The 23,330-nt window shown below is 43.2% G+C and overlaps 1 protein-coding gene and 1 long non-coding RNA gene across 3 annotated transcripts; one reads left to right on the top strand and one right to left on the bottom strand.

Moving 5' to 3' along the window:
- Positions 1-92: 92 nt before the first annotated feature.
- Positions 93-16,306, bottom strand: slc12a4 (solute carrier family 12 member 4). Of its 2 annotated transcripts, XM_084682921.1 has the most exons (24): positions 16,072-16,306; positions 8,733-8,830; positions 8,335-8,466; positions 7,812-7,958; positions 7,544-7,598; positions 7,305-7,435; positions 6,899-7,140; positions 6,502-6,716; positions 6,241-6,405; positions 6,037-6,135; positions 5,863-5,920; positions 5,348-5,522; positions 5,087-5,205; positions 4,746-4,853; positions 4,419-4,517; positions 3,995-4,114; positions 3,796-3,900; positions 3,264-3,628; positions 2,816-2,985; positions 2,586-2,717; positions 2,360-2,467; positions 2,039-2,226; positions 1,803-1,936; positions 93-1,208 (listed from the first exon to the last, which is right to left on the bottom strand). In XM_084682921.1, the coding sequence occupies exons 1-24, from the start codon at positions 16,205-16,207 to the stop codon at positions 1,117-1,119; spliced, it is 3,393 nt and encodes a 1,130-aa protein (XP_084539047.1). In that variant the 5' UTR covers positions 16,208-16,306; the 3' UTR covers positions 93-1,116. The 2 variants fall into 2 exon arrangements, with proteins under 2 accessions (XP_084539047.1, XP_084539048.1); XM_084682922.1 differs by lacking the exon at positions 4,746-4,853.
- Positions 16,307-19,593: 3,287 nt separating this feature from the next.
- Positions 19,594-20,857, top strand: LOC146246711 (uncharacterized). Its single transcript, XR_014732297.1, has 3 exons — positions 19,594-19,724; positions 19,941-20,075; positions 20,458-20,857. It is a non-coding gene; the product is annotated as an uncharacterized LOC146246711 (long non-coding RNA).
- The last annotated feature ends 2,473 nt before the right edge of the window (positions 20,858-23,330 follow it).

Here is a 23,330-nt window from a genome sequence, read left to right on the forward strand (position 1 = left end):
GGACTGCAATTATGTGTGACTTACATGATACAAATGTTTGAACTTACATTCAACATACATTACATTATAGTGACAAAAGCATGAAACCTTGATTTGATCATTTACCATTCTTATTCACTTTACGTTTATTTGTATGTTAACTTTAAATTTGCCAACATTTGATTACGTGACAAGATTGAGTGTGACCTTGCTATGAAGCATTCTTTTTTTTTTAGCTTTATAGCAAGCAAAAGCATCTTCTAAAAATATTTCCTATAGTTTGTTGCACTTGCCATGACATTATTTGAATAGCATGTTTTTCTATATCATTCTATTTTCCTGTAATGTAATGCACTTTGTGTTTACAATCTCTTACATCATAGATTTGTTTCCATATGGAAATACAAATTTAATGAAGTCTGAAGGTTTTATGGACTCCTTTCATTCAAAATTGTTCAGGCATTCTTCTTGCCTATGAGGAAGCCCTGGCATGCGTCACTCATCTGGTGGCCTAGGTCATATGCCAGATAACCAGAATGACTACTATAAGTACAATTCTTCAATTCTTCATTTGCAGATTTAAAAACGTTTCTCTTTTCAACAATACAAATAGCTCTCCAGTAAAAAACAAACATACAGAAAATGATAAACCCCTTGAATATGATCAATGGCATCCACATTTATAAAGTATTTTCTGCAGAATGTATCCCAACTGTAACTCTCATTATCTACAATCTGAATCTCTTACTTCATAGGGGAAGGTTGAGAAAATAAATAAGAAAATAAATAAAAGTTATTTTCCGCAATTGAAACATTAAGGAATCATTTGACACTCTACTTAAATATGGTCGCATGGATCACCAAGAAAAAGGTCTGTGGTCTTTCAAGGTATCACTGACTACAAAGTCCATAATACAAAAAAACATCATTTTTTTTGCCAAAAGTTGACAAAATATTGCCATATTATATTTTTTACTTTTTGTTGTCCACAACCCACAATGGATTGTCACAATGTCTGTCTTTGCTTAAAATGTTCCTAAGAAAGATTACAAGGGTATGTGGAAAACAGCAGGAGATGGAATGTTTTCCTGTGTGGGCAGTGTAATGACCCTCAAATTGGCCTTTATTCGTGTCAGGTCAAGAGTAAATAGTGATGACCTCTCGTCCTCCCCCTCTCACCAGCAGCACTCGCTCTAGGCCCTCGGTCAGCACTTCTAGGAACTCCATGTCTGAGGTGCAGGTTTAGGAAACACAAATATTACCAAATGATTGCTCCCAACTGCTTTGCATGTGCACACTAGCAGAAAGAGTAGGTTTAGAAATGAGCTCAGCAAGACTTTTAATATGGCCTTGCAAGGCATAAGATGAGTAGATGGTAAATAATTATTCTGTAGTCTTCATTAAACAGTAAACATAGATTTTAGACACCAAGAACCAGGTTATTTAACCAGGTTTGACATGATATATTTGAAAAGAGTTCAACCAGTGGGTAAGAACCATTTATTAAAAAACACACAGTTACTGGGTGGTTCCGTTCATACTGAAGTCCTGTTTGGAAGAAGTAGTGCTGTTAGATTCTGAAATAAATATAAGACTTTCATTGGAACCTCTTTAACTTTGGATTGATGTAGTTTAACCATATTTGGGCTGCGTGACAATATATCTGGTGACAAATGAGACAGTACTCTTTAAACAACTCTTGCTTTTTAAAATACCATCAATCAAAGGATGTTCGGACATCGTGTGGCGGATACTAGTGCTAAGTTTGGCCTGTGCGTAGCAGATAAGACCCATGTTGTAGCTGTTGTGAGGTAAAAGGATACAGTTTTCATCCCCATCTGTGTTCCGTGGAGGCCCAGGCATGTTGAGCAGGACTAGACGAGCGTCATGAGATCTGTTTACGATCACTTCGTTAAGCTTCACAGCCGTGTGCATTCGGCGGACGTTGGATTGGTCTCTGCGATGCACACATACACGCACGGGAACACATAAATACACTGAACACATAATTGCAGACACCGAATATGGAGAGGCGCCAGAGCACAGCTGTGACACATACGGTTTGAGACTAATGAGTTCTCGGAAGTTCTCCGGGGCATTGTTCCTGTTCCTCCTCTCAGCTTCACATTTCTCCCTGGTCCAGGTCATCTGAATTTTATCTGGAATGGGTTCCACCACTTCCTCCTCCTCGTCCGAGTACAAACTGCCCATACGCACCAGGGAGTGTCTGTCCTTCACCAGCTGAGCCTGTAGTGTGCAATTCATGTATCCACATAGGTCAACATAGGTTTAACCATTCACTCACATTCACTCAGTGACTCACTTGTTATGGCGGTGAAACATGATGGCACCACCAGGTGTGTGAAATATGTGTACATACCTCTCTGTCTCTCTCTGCACTGGACAATCTCATCTGTCTCAGCATTTGGGACCTCTGCTCCATCATTAGCGTGCGCTCGTACGTGTACGCCGAGATGTCACTGTCATGCTGACCGGAGCCAAAATTGTGTTTTGTTAGCATGTCTGCCAAGAGTAACATGTACTGGCTCTGCCTGACCAATACCCAACGTGGGGCAAAGTTATTGGGCCTTTGAATGGGTCCTCACCATCTCCACCACCTCCACCTCTGCCTCAATCCTCAGCTGGTAAAGAAAGGTTGCCAGGTCCTTCTTCATCTGGATGCTGTTGTCCTCCATCTGAGCCACGGTGAAGATACGCATCTTGCATTTCTTCCAAACCTGAAAATGCAGTTATGATGTGATTTTTAGGGCTGTCGGGCGATTCTCTAAGTCCTGTATGGTGAGAACTGTTCCAGAGGGTTCAGGGAGTTCCTTACCTTGTGCTGTTTGAGCAGAAACGGCAGCAGCATGAGCATGCCTCCGTCATGGACAATCCACCACACGTCGATGGTCCCATCGGTGAAGCGCTCGTGATTGCTGGGGTAGAAGGACACATTCTTGGGCACCATGAGGGCCAGATGGGCAGCTGTGGTGCAACGGACTGTGTCTGCGCATGTGAAGGGGAAGGATAGACAAAGAGACGGAGAGACACGGAGAGACACGGAGACAACAGACTCATTAGGTACACAGACAAAGAAAGTTGAGAAATAGGATTATGGAGAAGTTGGTTTTCTAAATCTTCAAATGCAAAGTGAGACATAAGACAACGTTGACATATCGAACACCAAAGTATTGTTGTCATTTGAGCACCAACTGGAAAATGGAAAAGCTCTTGGCAATTGAGCATGCAGTGCATGGCTGAGGTGACTACGGTTAGGGTCTTACTAATGAAGGTCTTCCAGGCGCGTGGGTCCTCGCTCTGCCTCCACCCATAGGGCCAGCCCATCACCACTGTGTTGTGTTTCATACCCCCCAAGCCACAGGACTGGATCAGGTGGGTGATGCCCTCTCGCACCTTGGACGCCACCACCACCTGGCAGAAGCCCTTGACTCTCTCGATCTCCATCATGTTCTTGATGGCCTGCTCCGAGGCCTGCGTCTCCCCGTAGCTGTCCAGGAAGTTGCCCTGGATGACGGAGCCCACGATGGTCAGGCCTTTGCCTGCCTTCAGCTGGGAGGCAAAAGTAAGCAAGCGAGGGTACTTCACGTGAAGGTCCTCATCCAGCTTTAGCAGGACAAGCACCTGGGGCCTGTAGCAGAGAGGGAGGGGAGATAAGCTATTTGGGGAGCTGCCAGAGAACAATGAGAATACACCGCCACGTGCAAACTCCATCATGACTGACTGAGAGAAACAGCTGTGCGGAATGCATTGAGGTGTGATTTCAAAAGAACAAAAGGGGGGGGGGGGGGAGCTCACCTCCAGTTTTTAGTGTGTGGGGGTCCTGCTTCTAGCCGCAAAAGGGCATAGCGCGCTCCACTTAAAGACAAGCCTCTGATCCCATCTCCCCACTCTTTCTCAGCTCTGTCATAAGGAGAGAGAGATGTATGCATTCTTTACCATTTCCCCGTGTCGAGGCAGACTTGCTTGTTGCGTGTGGTTGAGGCACCAGACATACCCCTGGTATTCGATGTATTTGTAGATCATGCCAGCGATGCCCATGGCCACAATTGCATAGTACCAGGAGGAGATAAACATCAGCCCCAGACACATGCTCATGCCTAGGAAAGACAGAGCCCTGGGGGGGGGGGGGAACAGATGTCTTAAAAGCCTAGCACAAATACATACCAGCTGGAATCCAACACACAGTCAGTCAGCCCATTTATAATACATATGCTGGCTGGAACATTATTACCGGTAGTGATGCATGGATGGCACGTCATCTGTCAATACTTCCCTTTTAAAGTGTTCGGCCATTCAAATAAAACTGTCACCACAGTATTAAAATGTTTGCCCAACTTTCCCACGCACATACAAATGGGCCCTAAATAATTTGTGTTTCCAAATCTATAACAAAAAGCACATGACTACTCGGCACTCACCAGTGGTAATATTTAAATCTGGGCCTCCAGTTGGGTGTCCTGAGCAGGGTTTGAACCGCGCAGGCTAAGTTCACAAACAGATAGCACATCAAGAAGAACCTGTTGAACATAAACAGTATTTGAAACCGACTTTGCCTAATATAATAATTGTATATGTCTTTCCTGACAAAGTATTCTTAAGAGAGAAGGCTAGCCACAAGAAAGCATTTTATTGTATTTACAAAATATAATGGACTACCTAGGAACTTGCTACTGCTTTGGATTTACATTTCGATGCACACTGCACACTTCACCCTACTTGCCTCGGGGGAATGTCCCTGTACTTACTGTAAGTCCCTCTGGATAAGAGCGTCTGCTAAATGACTACATGTAAATGTCCCAAAGTGACCTGACTTCACACACATATCAAGTGAGTACTGAGGGCTGTACACAGAGCTGTGAAATGAGAAGTCTGAAAGTCAAGGATTTAAATAGAGTATTCTGGGAGGTCCAACTCCTTCACGCATGTCTGTGAGATGGAATGGAACAGTTCTCTGGAGAGAACGTGGTTTAGATTAGCGACAAAAAATGTTAAATGCTTTGTTTTCCTCCCAATGCACATGTCAATTTTATCTTAATGTGTGTGAAATTGTGTGTGGAGAGAGTGTGTGTGTGTGTGCTCAACTCACATGGACAGGATTGGTGCCACCATGTCTAGCGAGGCGATGAGGATGCCCAACTCAGCGATGAGCCCGGTCAGTAACAAAGCCCATGTGGGCTCCCCATTGGCCTTCCCATGCCCAAATACCTGCACAACCATCAGATTAAAAGTCAATCACAATCAACAAATCAGATCTGTTCCGCAAACTATGACCTACTCAGGTCTATATCCATCTCCAGTGGATGGTGCTGCTGATGAACTTGTGTGACTGACAGGTGTGGCAGCCTACCCTGAGAAAGGGAATGATGTTGTCCTTGGCGATGGCCTGTAATAGGCGTGGGGCACCTGTCAAGGACTGTAGGCCCGCCCCCACGGTGGAAAAGAATGAACCAATGACAATGACCCAGGGGGAGGGCCAGGAGAGCGTGCCCACCACCAGGGTCTTATTGACCGCGTCGCCAAACCTGCAGGACACAACAGAACACACACACTTCTTAGTGTGGCTCTGACTATATACATCGAAAAGCCATGCAATTCTGATCCTAGCTCTTCTGCTGCATTTTGTATATACACAATTTGTATATTTTGGATAAAATAATCTGCTGAATAAAATGATTGATTTTATAAAATGCAAATGTCATGTAATGTTAGCAGGGTAAGAGACTCCTAATAAGCTCCAACTGTTCTATGTATAAAAGATCACGCCACATGATTTAGTGTTGTTTACTTTGGTGGAGAGCTACAGTAACAAGAGCACACACAGTCAAATGTGCAATGTGTGTAAAAGGCATGAGCTTCTCTCACTTGTCTCTCAGTACCACTCCTTCAATGCAGGCCCCAAACAGAACCACTGAGCTGAAATCTGAATACAGGAAGTTAAGGGAGAAAAACAGACCCACAGCTGGGTCTCATCTATTTTGGTGGTAGTTGTCAATGAAACCAGTCCACTTTAGCAAAGGCCTATTGAGTAAAGGATACAAACTAGGGAGGTGGTTGTTATGGCTAAGATTGTTCCTACAGGAATTGACTTCTGAGCATCCTTGAGATCTCCCGATCTGTTAGAGCCTGCCATGATACCTGCAAGTAATCATAAAAATGATTCCGTATCCATGGCAATTATTGTGTGGGCGGTTATCATGATTCTTGGAAGTTTGGTTGCCAGGTTTGAATTGACAGGTTTACCTGTAGCTGAGGGAAAGAAGATTCCCACCAGGAGGGTGAAAGATGTAGCGATATCTGCAGACACGTAAGGGCCAAAGCTCTCCATGGCACCGTGTGCATCCATTGAGGGCAGACCTGCCTTCTCTAGAATCTGCCCTTTCTCCAGGTAGTCTCCCCACATGTTATCTGCACACACACCAGGATTTACAGAAAGGCTCGGAAAACCAACATACAGATGATGATTCTCTTTGCAGGCCAAAGTTTGGATGTTAGCGAGCCCACCTCTAATGATGCCACTGGCCATGCCGGGAATGCCCTGGATCTCTGTCACGTTGTTGAAGCTGAAGTAGTCATCACACTGAGAGCTGCTCATGTTTCCCTGTCCGCAAAAGTTCCTCCACAGCTGAGTGGGCTCAGTCTCGTTGCCCACCAGAACAGTCTTGGCACACACGTCAAACAGATCTCTGACCAACGTCCTGTTGCCCAACATACAGATCCTGGACCAAAAAACTACATTTTAACATGATGAAGTTTCAGCATGTTCATAATAAATGAGGGCGAGATATTACAGAACATACAAAACAAGCGTTTGTTTCCTCTCGGCAAAGAACAAAACAAACAGTCTTATAACTTCCTGTTTAGACAAGAATAGTTAACCTTCTGTCCTTCACAGACTCACGGAAATTCAGGGGGGTGGAAGATGGATTTAATTGCCCCTGCATAGATGGACACGATAGAGATGATGACGCAAGCCAGGAAAAGCGAGGCCAACTTGTTGACATATTTGACCCCAACGAAGACCACCACTCCCATGAGGCAGAGGCAGATGGTGCCGTACACCCTCATGTTGTTGAGCATGGCACTGTCACCCCCATGAGGGTCGGTGGCATGGAAGATGGCCGCCTGAGGGACAAGGTATTTCTGAGGAGAAAAAACAACAACAATGAAAGGATTTTCATTGATGGCATACAGCCAAATGTTTGGCCGCTTCCTTCGAACAAGTAATATCAATGTAAAACTTTTTTTTTAATAAGGATTATTTTCTATGTTTTGAAGTTAAAAGATGGTTACCAAACAAAACTCACCAGGAAGATCTCGATGGCTCCCAGTATATACATGGCAGCTGCAAAGGTGGTTCCCAGGTAAAAACACAACCCAACAGCGCCCCCAAACTCTGGACCCAGGGATCGCGAGATCATGAAGTATGCCCCGCCAGCTATCACAGCCCGATCAGGACAGAAAACGAGTCACTATGGTTACCAGGACTGAAATTTATTACAAAGAGTTCACTTGACAAAATATTTCCACAAAGGTACAAACTTACCTGGCACGACCCCATTTGTGGCTATAGCACTCATAGATATTGCGGTGAGCATTGTCTGCAAACAGATATGTATATGTACATTTTAAGAAATAAGATAGCAGCATGATATTATCAGTGGTTGCCTGGGAAATTCCAATAATTTAGAATTGTGTGTGGATGTACTGACGTGTTGATTGCAGCCACAGGGCAGTGACCCAGTTTCATGAGGTTGTTTTTCATGGCAACAAGAACTGAGTGTGTAACTGTGTGTGTGTGTGTGTGTACTAACGCAGGAGCAGCACATAAAGACGATGAGGAAAGACTGGACAATGCCGGCCGTCCCAACGATCCAGGTCAGCCGAAGGAAAAGGATGACACCAAAGATGTTCTGTAGGCAGGGCAGGTACACCCCCATCAGGGTGCCCATGTTGGGGGACTGCAAACATACAGAGAAAGGATGTTGAAATGCTACAATGGGACAGGGTGTTGACAAGCACTCCAAACATGGCCCACTGGAAACAGCTTATTGATTATGTATTGATGTGGTGTATGGTGTAGGTCAGTGCCTTTTGTTTTCAGCTTGGTGTTATACTGGCCAAATGTGTGGCCACCATCCACCCTCAGCCCAAAATAGAGATACACTAAAACAGAAATAGATGTGTGGAGGATGAGAGGAAAAATTTACCATCCAAAAAGAAATAAAAAAAAGAGAGATGGAGAGAAAGAAAGTAATAGAAGAGAAAGACAGAATTAAAGAACAGAGTTAGATACATAGAAATTGCGCCCTCCATCGAATGAGTGTGACCTCTGACCTTAGGTGCCTTGTTGCGTGCCGGGCCGGCGCTCTCGGCATCCTCGTGCTCCTTGGCCCCCTGGGTGATGCTGGTGTAGCTGACCAGGCGGCTGAGGAGTGAAGACACCTTAGGACGGATGTCCAACTCCTCCTGCAAATGGGGAATACACAGGCGAATTAATATTCCATTCCAAATTCCAACTTTATATAATGTGGTGCTGTTCATAGTGTGGCAAGCTGACCTGTGTAGTGACGATGAATACCACTGGATTTCCATATAGTATAGAGCATAATAACAGTTTAACACCTTTACATCCTGACCCCCGCTCTCAACATGTCTCTTAATGGGGTTTATGAAGATAAAGTCACACTTTTTATTTTGTCAAAGTTAATTAAGATTTTAAGCTGCTTACTGACCTCAAACAACGCCAGGTTCCTGTCATAAAAATCATTCTTCTTGGCTGCAGATTCTGCACTGTTGAGGAACGGGCTGTCCTCCTTATGATTCCCAAGTCCTGAGAAGTAAGAGATTGAGTTGAGGAGGTGTAGAGGCAGAAGATGGCGAGATGGATATCGTCTCTAAACTCCCATCTAGTTTTGCTCTCTTTTTGGCTCCTATCGCTGAAATATGACAAGGTGATGAGCATGAGCTTTTGGCTTCAGATTTATTCTGGCAAAGTTTAAGTTTAGTAAGCACGTCGCAAAACAAAAACTGAGAAAATGTATGTTGTAATCTGTATAGTTACCAATATTAATATATTGTACAGTATTATTCCAGTGTTAATGAATGACTAAATTGCAAATAAACTTAACATCAAAACTGAGCAAAACGGGAAAAAAAGGTAAGTAGAAGATCACAATTAATTCCTGTCTCACTCAGAGTCTGTTTCCAGACAGGCAAGCAAAGACAAGGTCAAAGTCTTGGGGCTATAACTGCACGCAGAGTAGTTAAATGAGACCACCGACATACACCAGCAGACTTCATCAGCTACCTCAAAAAGGATCTGAAAATCACCAGAGCCTGCCAACTTCTCTTCAATAAAATGTCCATGCAGCCCAAATTAAATCAAACACATGCACCGGTAGTCTGTGCCTCAAATGAATAACTCAATAAATCACCCACTTTGTAAACAATGGCTCTGCATAAAACTAAGTTCAATATGTCCAATGCTCTTCCCTGTCTCCTACCAGAATGGACTCCATCCCTGTTATCCTGCAGTTGTCTCACCTGTGTCCTGTGCCCCATTGCCAGTGGTGGAGCTGGGGGTGAGCATGCTTCCACACACTGCGCAGGCAGCTACACAATCTGTGCTCTGGCTTTGGAGTATGGTCCTAGCCAGGCATCATCGCGGACACCCAGTTACCCAGGGCAAACTCTCACTGTGGGGCCCGATCCAGGGCAAGCATACGTGCAGGTCACACGCACACACACACAAACACACACACACGCACACACACACAAACACACACAAACGCACACACACACACACGCTTGTGTAAGGGGCATTAGCTCAACACATGCAAGTTTTCACAATAATTGTAGCACATGCATACATGCACACACAAGCACATATATTAAGGGTTTATTTAAGCATTTGGTAAAACTTATTCAAAGCAAGTTGAATGCATCAGAGTTTAAACTTGTCCAACACTATAATAACTGAGGCATGGCAATGCTTGTCTTGTTTTTCTCTTGTTGACAACTTTGCCAAATCTGTTCCTTTTGTAACAACACCACCCATGAAATGAATAAAACAACATTGTTCAATTAACTGTGTATCCTAAACATGAACCTTAATTTGATTGATGTTCTTGTCTGGAGCAATCATTCCACTCCACCACCACAACCACCAGTGTATTCTATAATTTTACACAGCTGTACAATATCATCACTCACCATGGAGCAGAACAAGAGAAGAGCAGAAACAACATTAACACTGACATCTAGTGTCAGTTTGATGTCAGTGCTATGAAAACCTACCAGGTCAGAAATGTCACAGCTTCAGATTTCAGCAACAACAGGATGTTCAAGGGCTTCTCATTGTTAAAAAAACATCTGGGTTTATTATTATTCTTCAGAAAACTGCCTTGAGACCATTGCAAAAATGGAGAATGAGTGTCTGGGTATGGGTGAGTGGTGGTGGTGGGGGGGGTCGTCTTTAATGTCATCATCAGGTTGTTAGTCTAATGAAAGGGATTAAAGATTAACCTGGCTGTTGTGAGCACAAAGGCTCCCGCCGCGCAACTAAGACTGGCTCAGAGTCTTTATGACAGCAAGTCCCGACAAGTCAGCTGTGCCTCAGCTGAAATACCTGGCAGCTACAAGATCAAAGAGTGGCAACAAAAAAACACTCCTGTAGTGCTGAGCTGCCTGCTGCAGACATATGAAGAACTTGTCGCTAACATTAAAGTCAGTTTAACTTGTAAATAAACATCATATTTACTTGCAATCCTCGTTGACTACCATACAATAAAGTTGGACAAATGTTAGTGTCTGAAGCTTGAATAAGAAATCACTTTGAGTTTCCATTTTTAATGCCATGTAGAAACTCTGAGTGAGACCATTTGCCCTGGTCTGCATTCATCAAACACAGATAAAAACCTTGCACATTTGGCCGCCAATGTGGTTCTCTTTAAACGAAGGATATCTAAAGCAAATATGCCGTTTGACTCTAATGTGAGTGGGAGCTTGTGTTTAGCACATCTGTTCTATTTCCACTTCCTCCTTGTGTTAAAGTACCACCAAAAGGGTTTACCAAAAGAGTCCTTCCCGCTTGTTCTGAGCGTTTATCGCCTGGAAATCACCTCACTTGTTGTCCTAAAGTTCTTATTCTTAAGAGACCTTCACACCTTATGGATGTCCTCACAGTCATGCTACCCTTAGGTTTAGTTCATTACACCCCAGTGACCTAAAGTCTGATTGTCAAACACACATCTTCCCACATGTCCATCTGACCAAGGAACATCAAAATACATCAAACATCAAAAAGTCCTGATTTGTGCTGATTGACATTCACACTTTTAGATGGTTCACTATTTCAACAACCAATAACTCCTAAACTTTAATATCAACAAGCACTTAATCTGATTAGCTGTGGAAAACAATTTCTCACTCTTTTAGCTTCTTAGGTTTGAAAGCCTCTTTGCTAAAGTTCTCCTTTAATGAACATTTAATACGTAATTAAGGGATGGAGGAGTCACACAGCTTAGGGCCTCTTTCTGGTGTGTGTGTGTGTGTGTGAGGAAGGGGGGGGGAATGTCCATGTGTCGGTTCATTACTGTGCATGTGAGTCATGATGGTACAGTACACAGTACATGCCTGCGAGAGTGTGTGTGCAATTATTTGTGTTTTTGGAGATTTACTGTAGGGTTGGCAGTCAGGACTCTGATGATGAACTCACAGAGGCATATGTGATCAAGAAGGACCTGCTGAGGTCACAGCTAAACTACTTCCTTCACAGCAACATTGCCTGGGCATTCTTCCATGTTAGCTCAGCTCTCCAAAGCCAGCAGGCTTCCACTTCACTCTGCTTGCAACCAAACCTAATGATGATACCATGCAGGTAGGCAACTCATTTACGTTAACTTAATAGACCTTTTGGGAAAGGGGTATAATGATAATTTGACATGACATTTTCTGCTTATCCATAAATAATCAAGATTGAGTGTTGACTGAACAAAAATAAGATAAGTCAAATATGTCTATGTGTGTAAAGTATGCCTATGGAAAGTAGACATTGGAGAAAGATGACATGTGACTGGTTGTATTAGATATACTTGTTAACTTCTGTCTTTAATCAAATCAACTGCTTTTTACAACTAATGGGAAAATTAAGTACAAATACATCTGAAACTCTATGGTGCACATGCTTATCACTTATCCTATCTCTGAAGGGGTTGGTCGTGTGCAAACCACAGCTGTTGGCAACAGCGGGAGAGTTTTTGTATGCAGTGTCACTCTTTTCATTCCAATGAGACAAAAGAAAAAACTATTCAAGTAAGTTGTGTGGTCAAGCAAGAACAGTGAATGAAATACACTTTACCATCACTTCATCATGTATCGTCTCCAGAATATTTCACAATCTCATTATTTCACTTGAAAGACAATCTTCAGACACACTTCATGGTTCTTGGTTTTAATATTAATACACCCTGTCCTCTCTTTGCTGCCAAAAAGAAAAACACTTGTTCCAAAGCATCGAAAACAACGAGCCATCATTAGCTAAAAGGGGTAGTTTTACAGTGAGAAGCCCCCTCTGAATAGAGCGAAGGAATGTTGGCCTGCTGTGTTGAAGCACTGTGTGGTACTGTAGCTTTGAAGTGCGCTAACGATGGAAGCTACTGGCGAGGGGGTGGTAAAGTGATGTAGGGGCAAAAAAGAACTGTGCAGCCCTAAGAGCAGAGCAAGGCGAAGCCAACAAGTTCATGCAAGATTTCCACATGACAACAATGGTGGGAAAGTAAGCATAATGTAACATCCATGATCAACAAAACTCAATAACTTGAATGAGATGAAACACCAAATGCTGACCCAAGTTATTTAGCCACTTTGGGGGGGGTTGAGTGCTGGCTCGTTCTCCAATCAGATAACTGAATGTACTGAGCAGAGAAGAGTGATCTTTGCCAATTTAAAGAATTTCACAACACCCCACATTGAGGGCAGCCAACTCCCACTCTATAATAGCTCCATGTTGTTGTCACATGTTTCCATAGGACCAAGTCTTCGCTAACCCGAACTAGCAGTGGTAAATGAGTTCAAACTTGCGACTTTGTTGCTCAGCAAGATACATTTGGACTAATAGGTCAGTTCACACCAACAGCCATCCTTTGTATGTGGGCGTCATTACAGTTGTTGCTTGAATACGTCATTGCTACTTAATCAAAACAGAAATTCAATACCTCCCACATCGGATAAGGATTCTTCAAACTTTTTAAGCTTTTGGTTGGCTGAGTCAACACTCAACAGGCCTTAAACATATCAACAACCCAAAGCAGCTGAGCTATCTTCTGACAGTGTACAGGCTAAACCCATTTCTCTTGGGTTTACCCCTCTTAAACAGTCTTTTTCTGTCACTGTCTAAGGGACCAAATTAACTGTCCAGCTGTCCAGGATCACATCCCTCACTCACACACACACTCACACACACACTCACACACACACTCACACACACACACACACACACACACACACACACACACACACACACACACACACACACACACACACACACACACTCACACATACACAGCTAATTGTTTGTGGTGTGTGTGTGCACCTGTCTGTGTGTGTGTATGTCTGTGTGTTTGAAATCTCTCTCAACACCTGCCCATTTCTTTCCAGCCAGTGTTTATCTCCACACAGGGCTTATGAGCTATCAGGGGCACGTGGAACAGAATGGCAGGAACGGGCACCACATTCTCCTCAGACGGCCTGAGAATGAAAAACAAACCAGCAGTCTCCTGCTGATGCACCACTTTAGGTCATTTACAGTACAGTACTGTTCAGTGCATTCTATAAATATAACTTACCATGTATACTGCAGTTTTGGATTTCAACAATGTAAAATGTATGTAGAAGGGAGGCATAAGTATGAAGAAATAATCATTCATTTGATAATGATTTCCACACATATGAACACACAAGTATGCAGATTGACACACAATCATATACAGGTGGCAAGGCCCTGCTAAAGGGTAGATGTTCCGACTAACTGGCTGCTCTTGCTAACCTATTGGAGCACCACTCTTGTACAATGGCCGCAGTGTGCAATCCAGTCCAGTCCAGAACACAGTCACAGTCTGGAACAGACTTAACACTGTGACAGTCTCTCTCTCTCCTTCTCTCCACTCCCTTTCCAGACTCCAAACCAGACCCACCACTCCCATGATGAAATCACCCATTACAGACTCTTTCCCCTCAGCAGCCCCCTTTCCCATTCTGCCTCTTTCCTCCACATAAGCAGCACCCAACCCCAGAGTAATAACATATCCCTTGTCCTTCAGTATCCCTCTATATATATCACTTCCTCTCTCTCTCTCTCTCTCTCTCTCTCTCTCTCTCTCTCTCTCTCTCTCTCTCTCTCTCTCTCTCTCTCTCTCTCTCTCTCTCTCTCTCTCTCTCTCTCTCTCTCTCTCTCTCTCTCTCTCTCTCTCTCTCTCTCTCTCTCTCTCTCTCTCTCTCTCTCTCTCTCTCTCTCTCTCTCTCTCTCTCTCTCTCTCTCTCTCTCTCTCTCTCTCTCTCTCTCTCTCTCTCTCTCTCTCTCTCTCTCTCTCTCTCTCTCTCTCTCTCTCTTGTTGTGTACACAAAGCCAGTGGAAGTGCTGTCATCATCCTTCCCTCCTTCAGGACGCTTCATCCCCAATCCCCAGAGTGAGAGCGAACAAGAAAGGACATACATTGCAGAGAAGAACCTTGCAGAGAGACAGAGAGAGCAAAACATGCATGGAGAACTTTCCGGGTCATTTCAGGCCATATGCTGTTCACTTCACTGGTGAAAACCCCCTCAAAGAGCTATGACAGTAACACATGGTGAAGGACTTTTAACAGGAGAGTATTTCTGGAGCTTTTCACCATGCTTGAGGATCAGAGGAGCCGAGGCCATCCGAAAGCATGACCTCCATGCATTCCAGGCACACAACTAGGTCAAGATGTCCTATGATTCTATGTCTGGAGCCCTCTTTCCCACTGTTGCACAGAAACACCATGCACACATGCTCCTGCCCTAACACACACATTTATCCAACAACAAGACAAGCTCTAAAATTGTGGCTTGGACTATTGGATACTTGGAAACAACAGCAAAGACTAATAATTCTGTCTAGAACACCAGCACAACCCACGGCTTGTTGCTGAACTCAGTTCAGGACAGTAGTGGATGAAGGGTGTGCTTAGCCAGGGTTTGTGTGCCCACCCTCTCACCCACTCGTCCCCTCAGCCTGTGGTTGTGCGTGGGTGCTTAGTTTACAGGCTGCTCCCTTGTGTGTCTTTTATTAAAGGTCTCCTTTCAATCTCACACAACAGACTCACGCCTGGTTGGTTCCCATGTCAGCTTTTATATAATCCTGCCCCAGGGCTACACTCACTCCTCGCCTGTCTTCCACTCCTCCCTTGCTAATACTTAGGAGGGGGAACCCTTTGCTTTCTCCCTTGATGCAGAGGCAGAATGGTAACGAGGGGGTGGGACCATCTGAGACAGAGAGAGAGAGACAGGAGAAGCGTTTGCAGGCTGGTTCCACAGCCCATTGTTCTGTTTCTTGTGTGAAAAGGAGAGCACGATGGGCACAAAGAGCCCTGCATCTTTTGTGTGTCTTTTTCGTCTTACGACAGAGCTGTTGCTCAGCCTTCCCCCTGCTCCCTCCCTCCCATCCACAACCCCACCCGTCCACTCCCCTCCGCTTGTTTTCCCTTTGTCACTGAGAGGGTGGGTGCTGGTGACAAGATTGTCATCTTTCTGAGATTATCTGGTAGCCAGTCAAGAAACACACTCTAAACCATTACAGCAGTTCCTCAGTTCTCTCGGACACTCCAAAAGGGAGTTGTCAAAAACACTCCTGACTGTTGGGAAACATGCCGGTTTGGAGGATTGCCATGGTTACCATACAACCAGCTGGTCCACTCAGAACAACTTAAACATTCCCAGGGTCAGAACAATATATTTACTTTCCCTAGAGAGTTGTTATGTTTTTAACAAGGTTAACTTACACTGTGTTTCTCTTTTATGACAAAGTTGAGGTTGTTTATAATTTGAGAGACTTACCGTCAGAACTAACAGTATCTAGGTTTCCTGGGTAGCTCTGCCCTGTGTCTCTATAATCCACCCAGTTTATTCCCTCCAGACTGTCATAGTTGGACTGAGCGCTGTCCTCAACCGGCACCACTGTAAAATGGGGCATGTTTTCATCCGCTAGCCCCTGCTGCCTGCGCTATCTCCAGTCAAGGTTCAGCTGGTCGTTAGCGCTTCACAGCCTCAGCCTGCTCAACTCCTAAATGCATTCCTCTACACTGCGCTCACTTCCTCTGGCGGTCATTACCATAGTCCCACCCATGGGCCGGCCTCCAGGGCTTGTAGCATGAACTGAAAGGGGCTGTGGGGACAAGGCAGTCAGTCAGGCAGGGAGAGGAGAGGAGATGCCTGGGTCCCAGTGTCCTCCTGGGTGAGTTCTCATCAACACTGATGCGAACACATGACAGAGGGGAGAGAAGGGGTATACCAACGGTGAGCCCTGGATACTCTGTGTGAGTCCCACTGAGAACTGATCGTGCCTGCTCAGAACAACACCTCCTCAGAGTCTAGACAGGCAGCTCTCTGTTTGTGGGCCTTCCTCAGAGAACATGCACACCGCAACGTGGCAGTTTGGAAAATAATCAAGTCATGTGAGTAAGGCTGGGAGAGAGATACTGGAAAGAGGGAGAGAGAGAGACAGAGAGAGAGAGAGAAACAGAGAGATAGAGAGAGAGAGAGAGAGAGAGAGAGAGAGAGAGAAACAGAGAGATAGAGAGAGAGAGAGAGAGAGAGAGAGAGAGAGGGAACAAGGTCATAAAAGGCCCAGTTAAGCATACGCAGAAGAAAGGAACGGATAGTAAACCCACCCAACGGTCCCTCCGCCTTCTAACAACTGCAGTTTGATGTTGTAATCTCAGACTCTGACCCCAAGGACACAACGAATCAGGGCAACCCGGTATGATTCTGATCCAATATTTTTGTGTCACAGAGCACATTTATTGTCAAGTACATTTTCGACTCTTTACTTGCCTTGTAGTTTCAATATGTAAATAAACCACATTCACAAGGGAAGATCAAATCCAGTTGAGATGAACTAAACAAGTTTTTCTAGTTTTTTATATCAATGTTGTATTCTCCACAAGCACCCAAGTCAAAGTATCAGTACTATTAACTGCAGCAGGAATACAAAAACCATGCTCTTTCATGTTTGGGACATCTCTCCAGTATCTTGACAGAACTTCACAACATATTTCTACTTCTGAACTATCTCACACACTATGATAACATCAAACTGACAGCACGATGTTGTGGAAATGAACAGAGAGAGCATTTGGATTTAAAAGACTTTTAAATAGTTGGGGTTTTGTTGGACAACAGCTGTTTAAGAAATCAGGGACATGAACTTTACATAGTTTACTTTCTCATTTTCCAGAAACAGAAACTCCACGTCCTGAAAAGCCAAGGATCAAAGAGTTTACCCAAGACAGGCCTGTCATTAGTAAGGTCTTACCGAAAGTGGCTGCTCTCCTTGAACTTGAAGAAAGAAAACGACATAATTTCAATGAAATGTTCCCGTGTACCCAACACTGTATATGGTCTGAAAGGTTAGGGTCTTTTCTGACACTGTTTTGTGACTGTGTAGAAAACAGGTTCAGGGGTTAGTGATTCAAACAGGACTGGCACACATTTCACTCAGACCTGCCCAGTTTACGGTGATCGCTTGGTCCAAATATATTTAGCTCAGTAACTATTACACTTTCAGAGTTACGTAGATAATCCTTTTAATGATTCTTCCTTAACTTATAACACTCATGTGTACAGTTCTAGTAAAAACACACAATCCACAGCATCGTCACAAACTAGTGTGTGACAGTTTGACAGTGTACTAAGGTTCTTTTGTTCCATGACGGGCATGCGTTTACTGGGCAGGATTGCTAGTGTAATTGTCATGGGGATGCCAGTAGCCATATAAGGCCTGCCCCTGGTATCCCTGTGCTGTGTGTCGTAACTAACACTCAATGGATTTCAGATGGGGCCTAGACGCACTCATCTCTCCCACTCACTGTGACTCAGTCATGAGGGTAAGACAGGCAGGGGGCGACGCTGGCTTCCTGGAAACTGGAGGCCAGCTGGGTCAGCAAGGCCAGCTTGTACGCAGACGTTTACAGTAAGACACTTTGAGTTGTTGGACCTTTTTGTGTTCACACAAACCCTTTTGTGAAGAAAATCTTTTGGATGGTATTTTCCGGTTGAGTAAAAGGCTTCTGTGTATGGTGTGCTCCAGAGCATGATCAAATAAGGTCAGAGGCTACCATAGCTTTGTAAACAGAATCTGCCAAAAGTGTGTGTACAAAAGTGATTGGTTATGGTTCAGAGTTCAAATTCACTTAAGGTGAATTGCCTGACATTCTAGGGCATATGATTGCTTAAGCTTTGTGGATATATTTGATTTAAAAAATTGTGTTTCAGTAAACAAATTGAAGTAGATGTTCCTTAACAATGACTCTACCCTACCTCCTTGACACCCTTGACTCAAAATCATTGAGTTTCAAACCCCATTTTATTTTTTTACATTTGCAAGTACATAGAAAGTCCACTAGATGGTGGCATCCACATGTCTGACAAATGTGCTTTTTAAGATCTATTTAGGTTGAGTATCTTAAAAGGTTAGACATGGAGCCTGTGCGTCAAACTCTCATTTGCAGCCTGGTTAGTGCAATATCTTACTTTGAAAGAATGGCTCTTTTTTTCTGTGGAAAACATGGCCCTGATTTGTATCACCCATCTGCTGAAGGTATTAGACTCAATAGTATAATTGTGCCTTTTAAAATGGATACAATTTGAACTATTCAGTAATTTAAAGAAGGTATCATTTTGTTCCCACAGTTATTTGCTAATGGGCTTTACTTTGCCAGTCTATATGCTCTTCACATTTGATGTTGTAAGCGATGTTAAAGAGGGAATTTCTGAATGAATGGGATTAAGACGCACCAGAAATTCAAATTGTTTGTGAAAGCCAAGCATCCCCTGTCTGCCTGCCAAATACATTGATTAGGATTTTCTAATACAGCCCCTGAGGAGGCTCAAGTCGATCCAATTACCTTTGGCTGCTGTCATTAACTTGAAGGACCCTCCAGCCCTTCTCCATTGTCTCCAGCACTAAGATCAGGATGAGAAACAATGGTCGCTCCATCGCTAGGCGATCCAAATGAGGGAATGCTGCCTGTATGGTAATAACCCTCATCTACAGTTGCTCCAACACAATGCACAGTGGTTGACAGAGTGTTTCTCTACAGTCTCAGCTTGTCATGGCTGCTGCCTGAGTGAGCGGGTCTCGATCCTGGACTACCTTTTAAAACCTAAAACCTGCCCACTAGTCAGTTACGGTGAAGTCTGTTTTAGACCTTTGAGAACATTTATTTTGACATTTAGTGTGTGACTGGATTGGCTGAAAAAAGCCAGTTTTTCAGTCGTACCACATGTCATCTGCTCCGTCAAGGAGCCAAAACAGGCCTTGAGATCTGGGTTCACCAGCTGAATGTGAGAGTTTTAAGTGGATGATAAACAATAAGCTGTGCTGTCTTGGAATGTCCATGTTTATGAGAGCACTAAATATTCCTCCAAGATTTTGTAGTGAAAAGGATTTGGACGTCACACCGAAGTTGGAGTTATCATGGTACAAGAGGGTGAGTCCTGAAAAGGAACTACAATTTAAACACCATGACAGGTGAACATAATCAAATAATTTTCCATTTAAGGTTGCTCCGTGCAAAACTTAAGGTGAATTTATAGGTCAGTTTGAATTCAGGATTTGATAAAAGGATCTTGAACCCAACTACAGTAGGTTCATGTATTCACACACAAAATCAAAAGTCAATCTTAGTTACACATCTGCTTTTCAGCCTGTTTCAACTCAAAAACCCAGTGTTCCATTTCCGTCCCATCACATTAACACTTCACCATGAAACTTGTTTGGAGCCTGATTTACCGGGTTTTGCCACAACATGGTTATCGGGAAAGGAAGGGTCACATCTGCGGTGAGAACAGTTTATTTTCCACCGAAGGGTCAGACCTTTTCTCTCACCGGTTACGTTGTTATTCTTTACCATCTCCTGTTTTTGTTCAGTGTATGGCTTGTTTGTTGATTACATATGATTGTAAGTACTTTCCTCATGATGTAGCCTTCTCTTACCGTATTGACGGTTTTCCTGTAGGTCTATGTGTGATTGACATGTCGAGCCCAACAATGCAGCATGATCCAAACGCACAAACAAGCACACACTCACACAACACTACATGTACACACCCTAGCACACACACACACACACACACACACACACACACACACAGAGAACTGCCTCCCAGGAAATCCGCCGCAGATGGATAGGATAACATCAAGTCTACTTCCCCCTGTGACAGAGAGCAGAGAGTGGAAGGACTAGGAACCAACCCAAACAGGATTAGAGGCGAGGAGATGGAGATCTAGCCCTGAGTCAGGGACACAAACACTCTCCAGGGGAGCTGTTTGTGTTCGTCCTGTCCTGCTCTGTCTCAAGGAGCGACCTGTAGATCGCCATCAGGCCATGGGTCGGGCTGCTCGTAGCAGCGGCACCACTCTGCACGGCCACGTCCGGCTCTGTCCCCTCGCCTGTTTGTGGCACGTTGGCAACAGTCCCACGGATGTTGTCACAAGGCTACATGTGGGAAACCTTGGAGATCTGTTCCTGTTCCAAGTTCACAGTGTCCCAGTTGTTATTCAATAACATTTAATTCCATGCAATGCAATTCAATTCAATCAATTAAATGCAATGTAATATAATTCAATGGCATTCCATTCAGTTCAATTCAATGTACTTTATTACATAATCACATGGGAATCTAAGTGTTCAGGTAGCTCTGTGTGGATAGTTACAGAGTACAGAGTAAGTAATATATTGAGTAATAAAAACAGATAACATCTCCCAAAATGTGATATACACAGTAGCAGCCAATAACATATATATATAAAGCAACTGACTCTGCTTTTGAATATACTATAATGTCTGTATAAATCTATTAATGGATTTTGAATTAACTGAGGTTCAGTGAGAGAGAACACACCACAACTCCCATCTACCACCACGTTTACGCACCTGACTGCCTTTTCAATACCACACCTGATAGTCATGCCAAGCCAATGTATACAACTCATACTATGAATACAATGTTGCTGTACCAGCCACTCCCAAATCCCTACTTTTGCCGAATCAAGACCCTAGGACATCCACTACATCCTTCTGCCTGGATCACTCTACAATGGACTCACCTCATTCATTCATTCATGCTTCTTCTTCCTTCAAGTAAAACGAAAAAAAACAGTTGATGTTGTGGCAGCCAACCAGTTGTGGCAGTTTGAACTTGTGTATTCTTATAAAAAATTGACAGTGTACATTGCTGTTGCAAACAAATAACAGAGATTTATAGCATGTATTACATAATATCTTTTCACCCCTATAAATCTGCAAGGCGTGATAAGATGAAACATTGTGACTGACTCCCTATCTATTCGAAAAAATTCCTTCAAATATCTTTATTATCTAAACTGTTTTCCTTAGTGATAGATAGCCTGTTCTTTTGGGCTCTGAATGTTCTTATTAATTACTGAATGTAATGTGGAACATCCTTTGTTTATATCAAGTCCATGACACTGATAATACTGCTATCTAGGGCAAGACATATTCCCGCAATAAATAATAGGCTTTATTAGTTCAAAATACTCTTGAGAACTTGAAATGATATTGTTCTTCCATGAACAAAATGCAACAAGAATATGCATGAAGGTTTCCGTCTTTTTATAATTTACAGTTTTGTTTGTTGACAGAATAATGTGTGACCAGATCCCAAATCCCAGATCTCACTCACAGCATGGAATGGTGTGCAATGACATGTTGTGTATGTCAGTGAGGAATAAGGGGAGACTGTTGAGACATTTCCTGTTGACACTATGGTAGAAAGTTTAGCACTGTCACAGACTTTGAACACTGAGCACTACCTTCACTCACACGTACGTCAAATGAGTTCTAGTTCTTCACTTTAACCCCTTAAGCCAAGGGTTGTGCACTGTCTATAGGACACTTTTCCAAGAAGTGAGGTTGCCACAAAGCCATGGCAACCACTTGACCTCTGAAAGATGTCAACAAGGCTAATCAGCAGACAAAACAAGTTGCCACAGTGTGAACAAACAACAGCTGCAACGGAAATATGTTTCATGCATGCTTTTAAACAAATTATTTAAGTGACTGAAACACTGCAGTACACTTTGCTGCAAAATTTTCAATCTTGGCAAGTAACAATATATTGTGCTTGGTAAAATATCTATTCTCACAACATTATTAGAACATTGGAATGAAGACCTGATTGAGTTTTTTTTGTGTTAAATATGAAGATAATATATTCCCTGATAGGGGGGAACTGTCAGGGCCCTCAGAGAGGGCCTAATATAATTAAAAAATATATATATTTACAAGTAATCTTTTCTCATTTTATTTCATAAATTCATAACTTGACAATCTAAACACAATGTTTCTGAAATAAACCCTTAAATCCTGCCTATTCGGTTTGTGTTGGAATGTGAAGGGTTAAATAAAATAAAAAACTTTTGTCACCTATCAGAATTCTGCTGCCTCCATTGTTGGGAGGAAAATGCTATGCAGCTTTGTGATTGGTGGTCCAGCAATGAATTTACAGAGGGCCGATTAATAGTAATTCAATGAAAGACTATTTTCCATTGACAGTAAAATTGACCAATCATATCTTCCCTCTAAATGATATCATTTCTTCCCCACCCTGTGGGTAACGCGACCACAAGCTAATTACTAGCTATACTAGCTAACGTTAGCTTGTTTGTTTACTTCACAATGGAAGCCGCGAGTAACGTTCCCGCTAGTGAGGAGGACATTGTTTCACATTTGTTATATGCGCCGTATTCATGGTTAACTTTTAATGAGTTAATCGGCAAAGAAAGACCTACACCAGAATTTAAATTTGTGCAGAAAACTAAAACTTTTGAGAGGCATTTCAACTTCAGCAATATACGCGGTACCCGTGGATGACAGGATCAACCATGGAGCAAACGCTTTACTGTTGGGAATTGGGATAATGGGATTGTTTGCTGTTTTGGCGCGGAGAGTGGGTCCTGGGCCAAAGATGGATTTTCTGATTTAGGAAGTTTATCCAATTTCAAGTAAAGATCATCAAAGGTAGGCTATGTAATTTTAAAACTTTTCGGCCGCCAACTAATTTTATTCCAGCAG

Source organism: Hypomesus nipponensis, chromosome 19, assembly GCF_054491055.1.
Source record: "Hypomesus nipponensis isolate SF chromosome 19, ASM5449105v1, whole genome shotgun sequence".
Lineage (NCBI taxonomy): Eukaryota > Metazoa > Chordata > Actinopteri > Osmeriformes > Osmeridae > Hypomesus > Hypomesus nipponensis.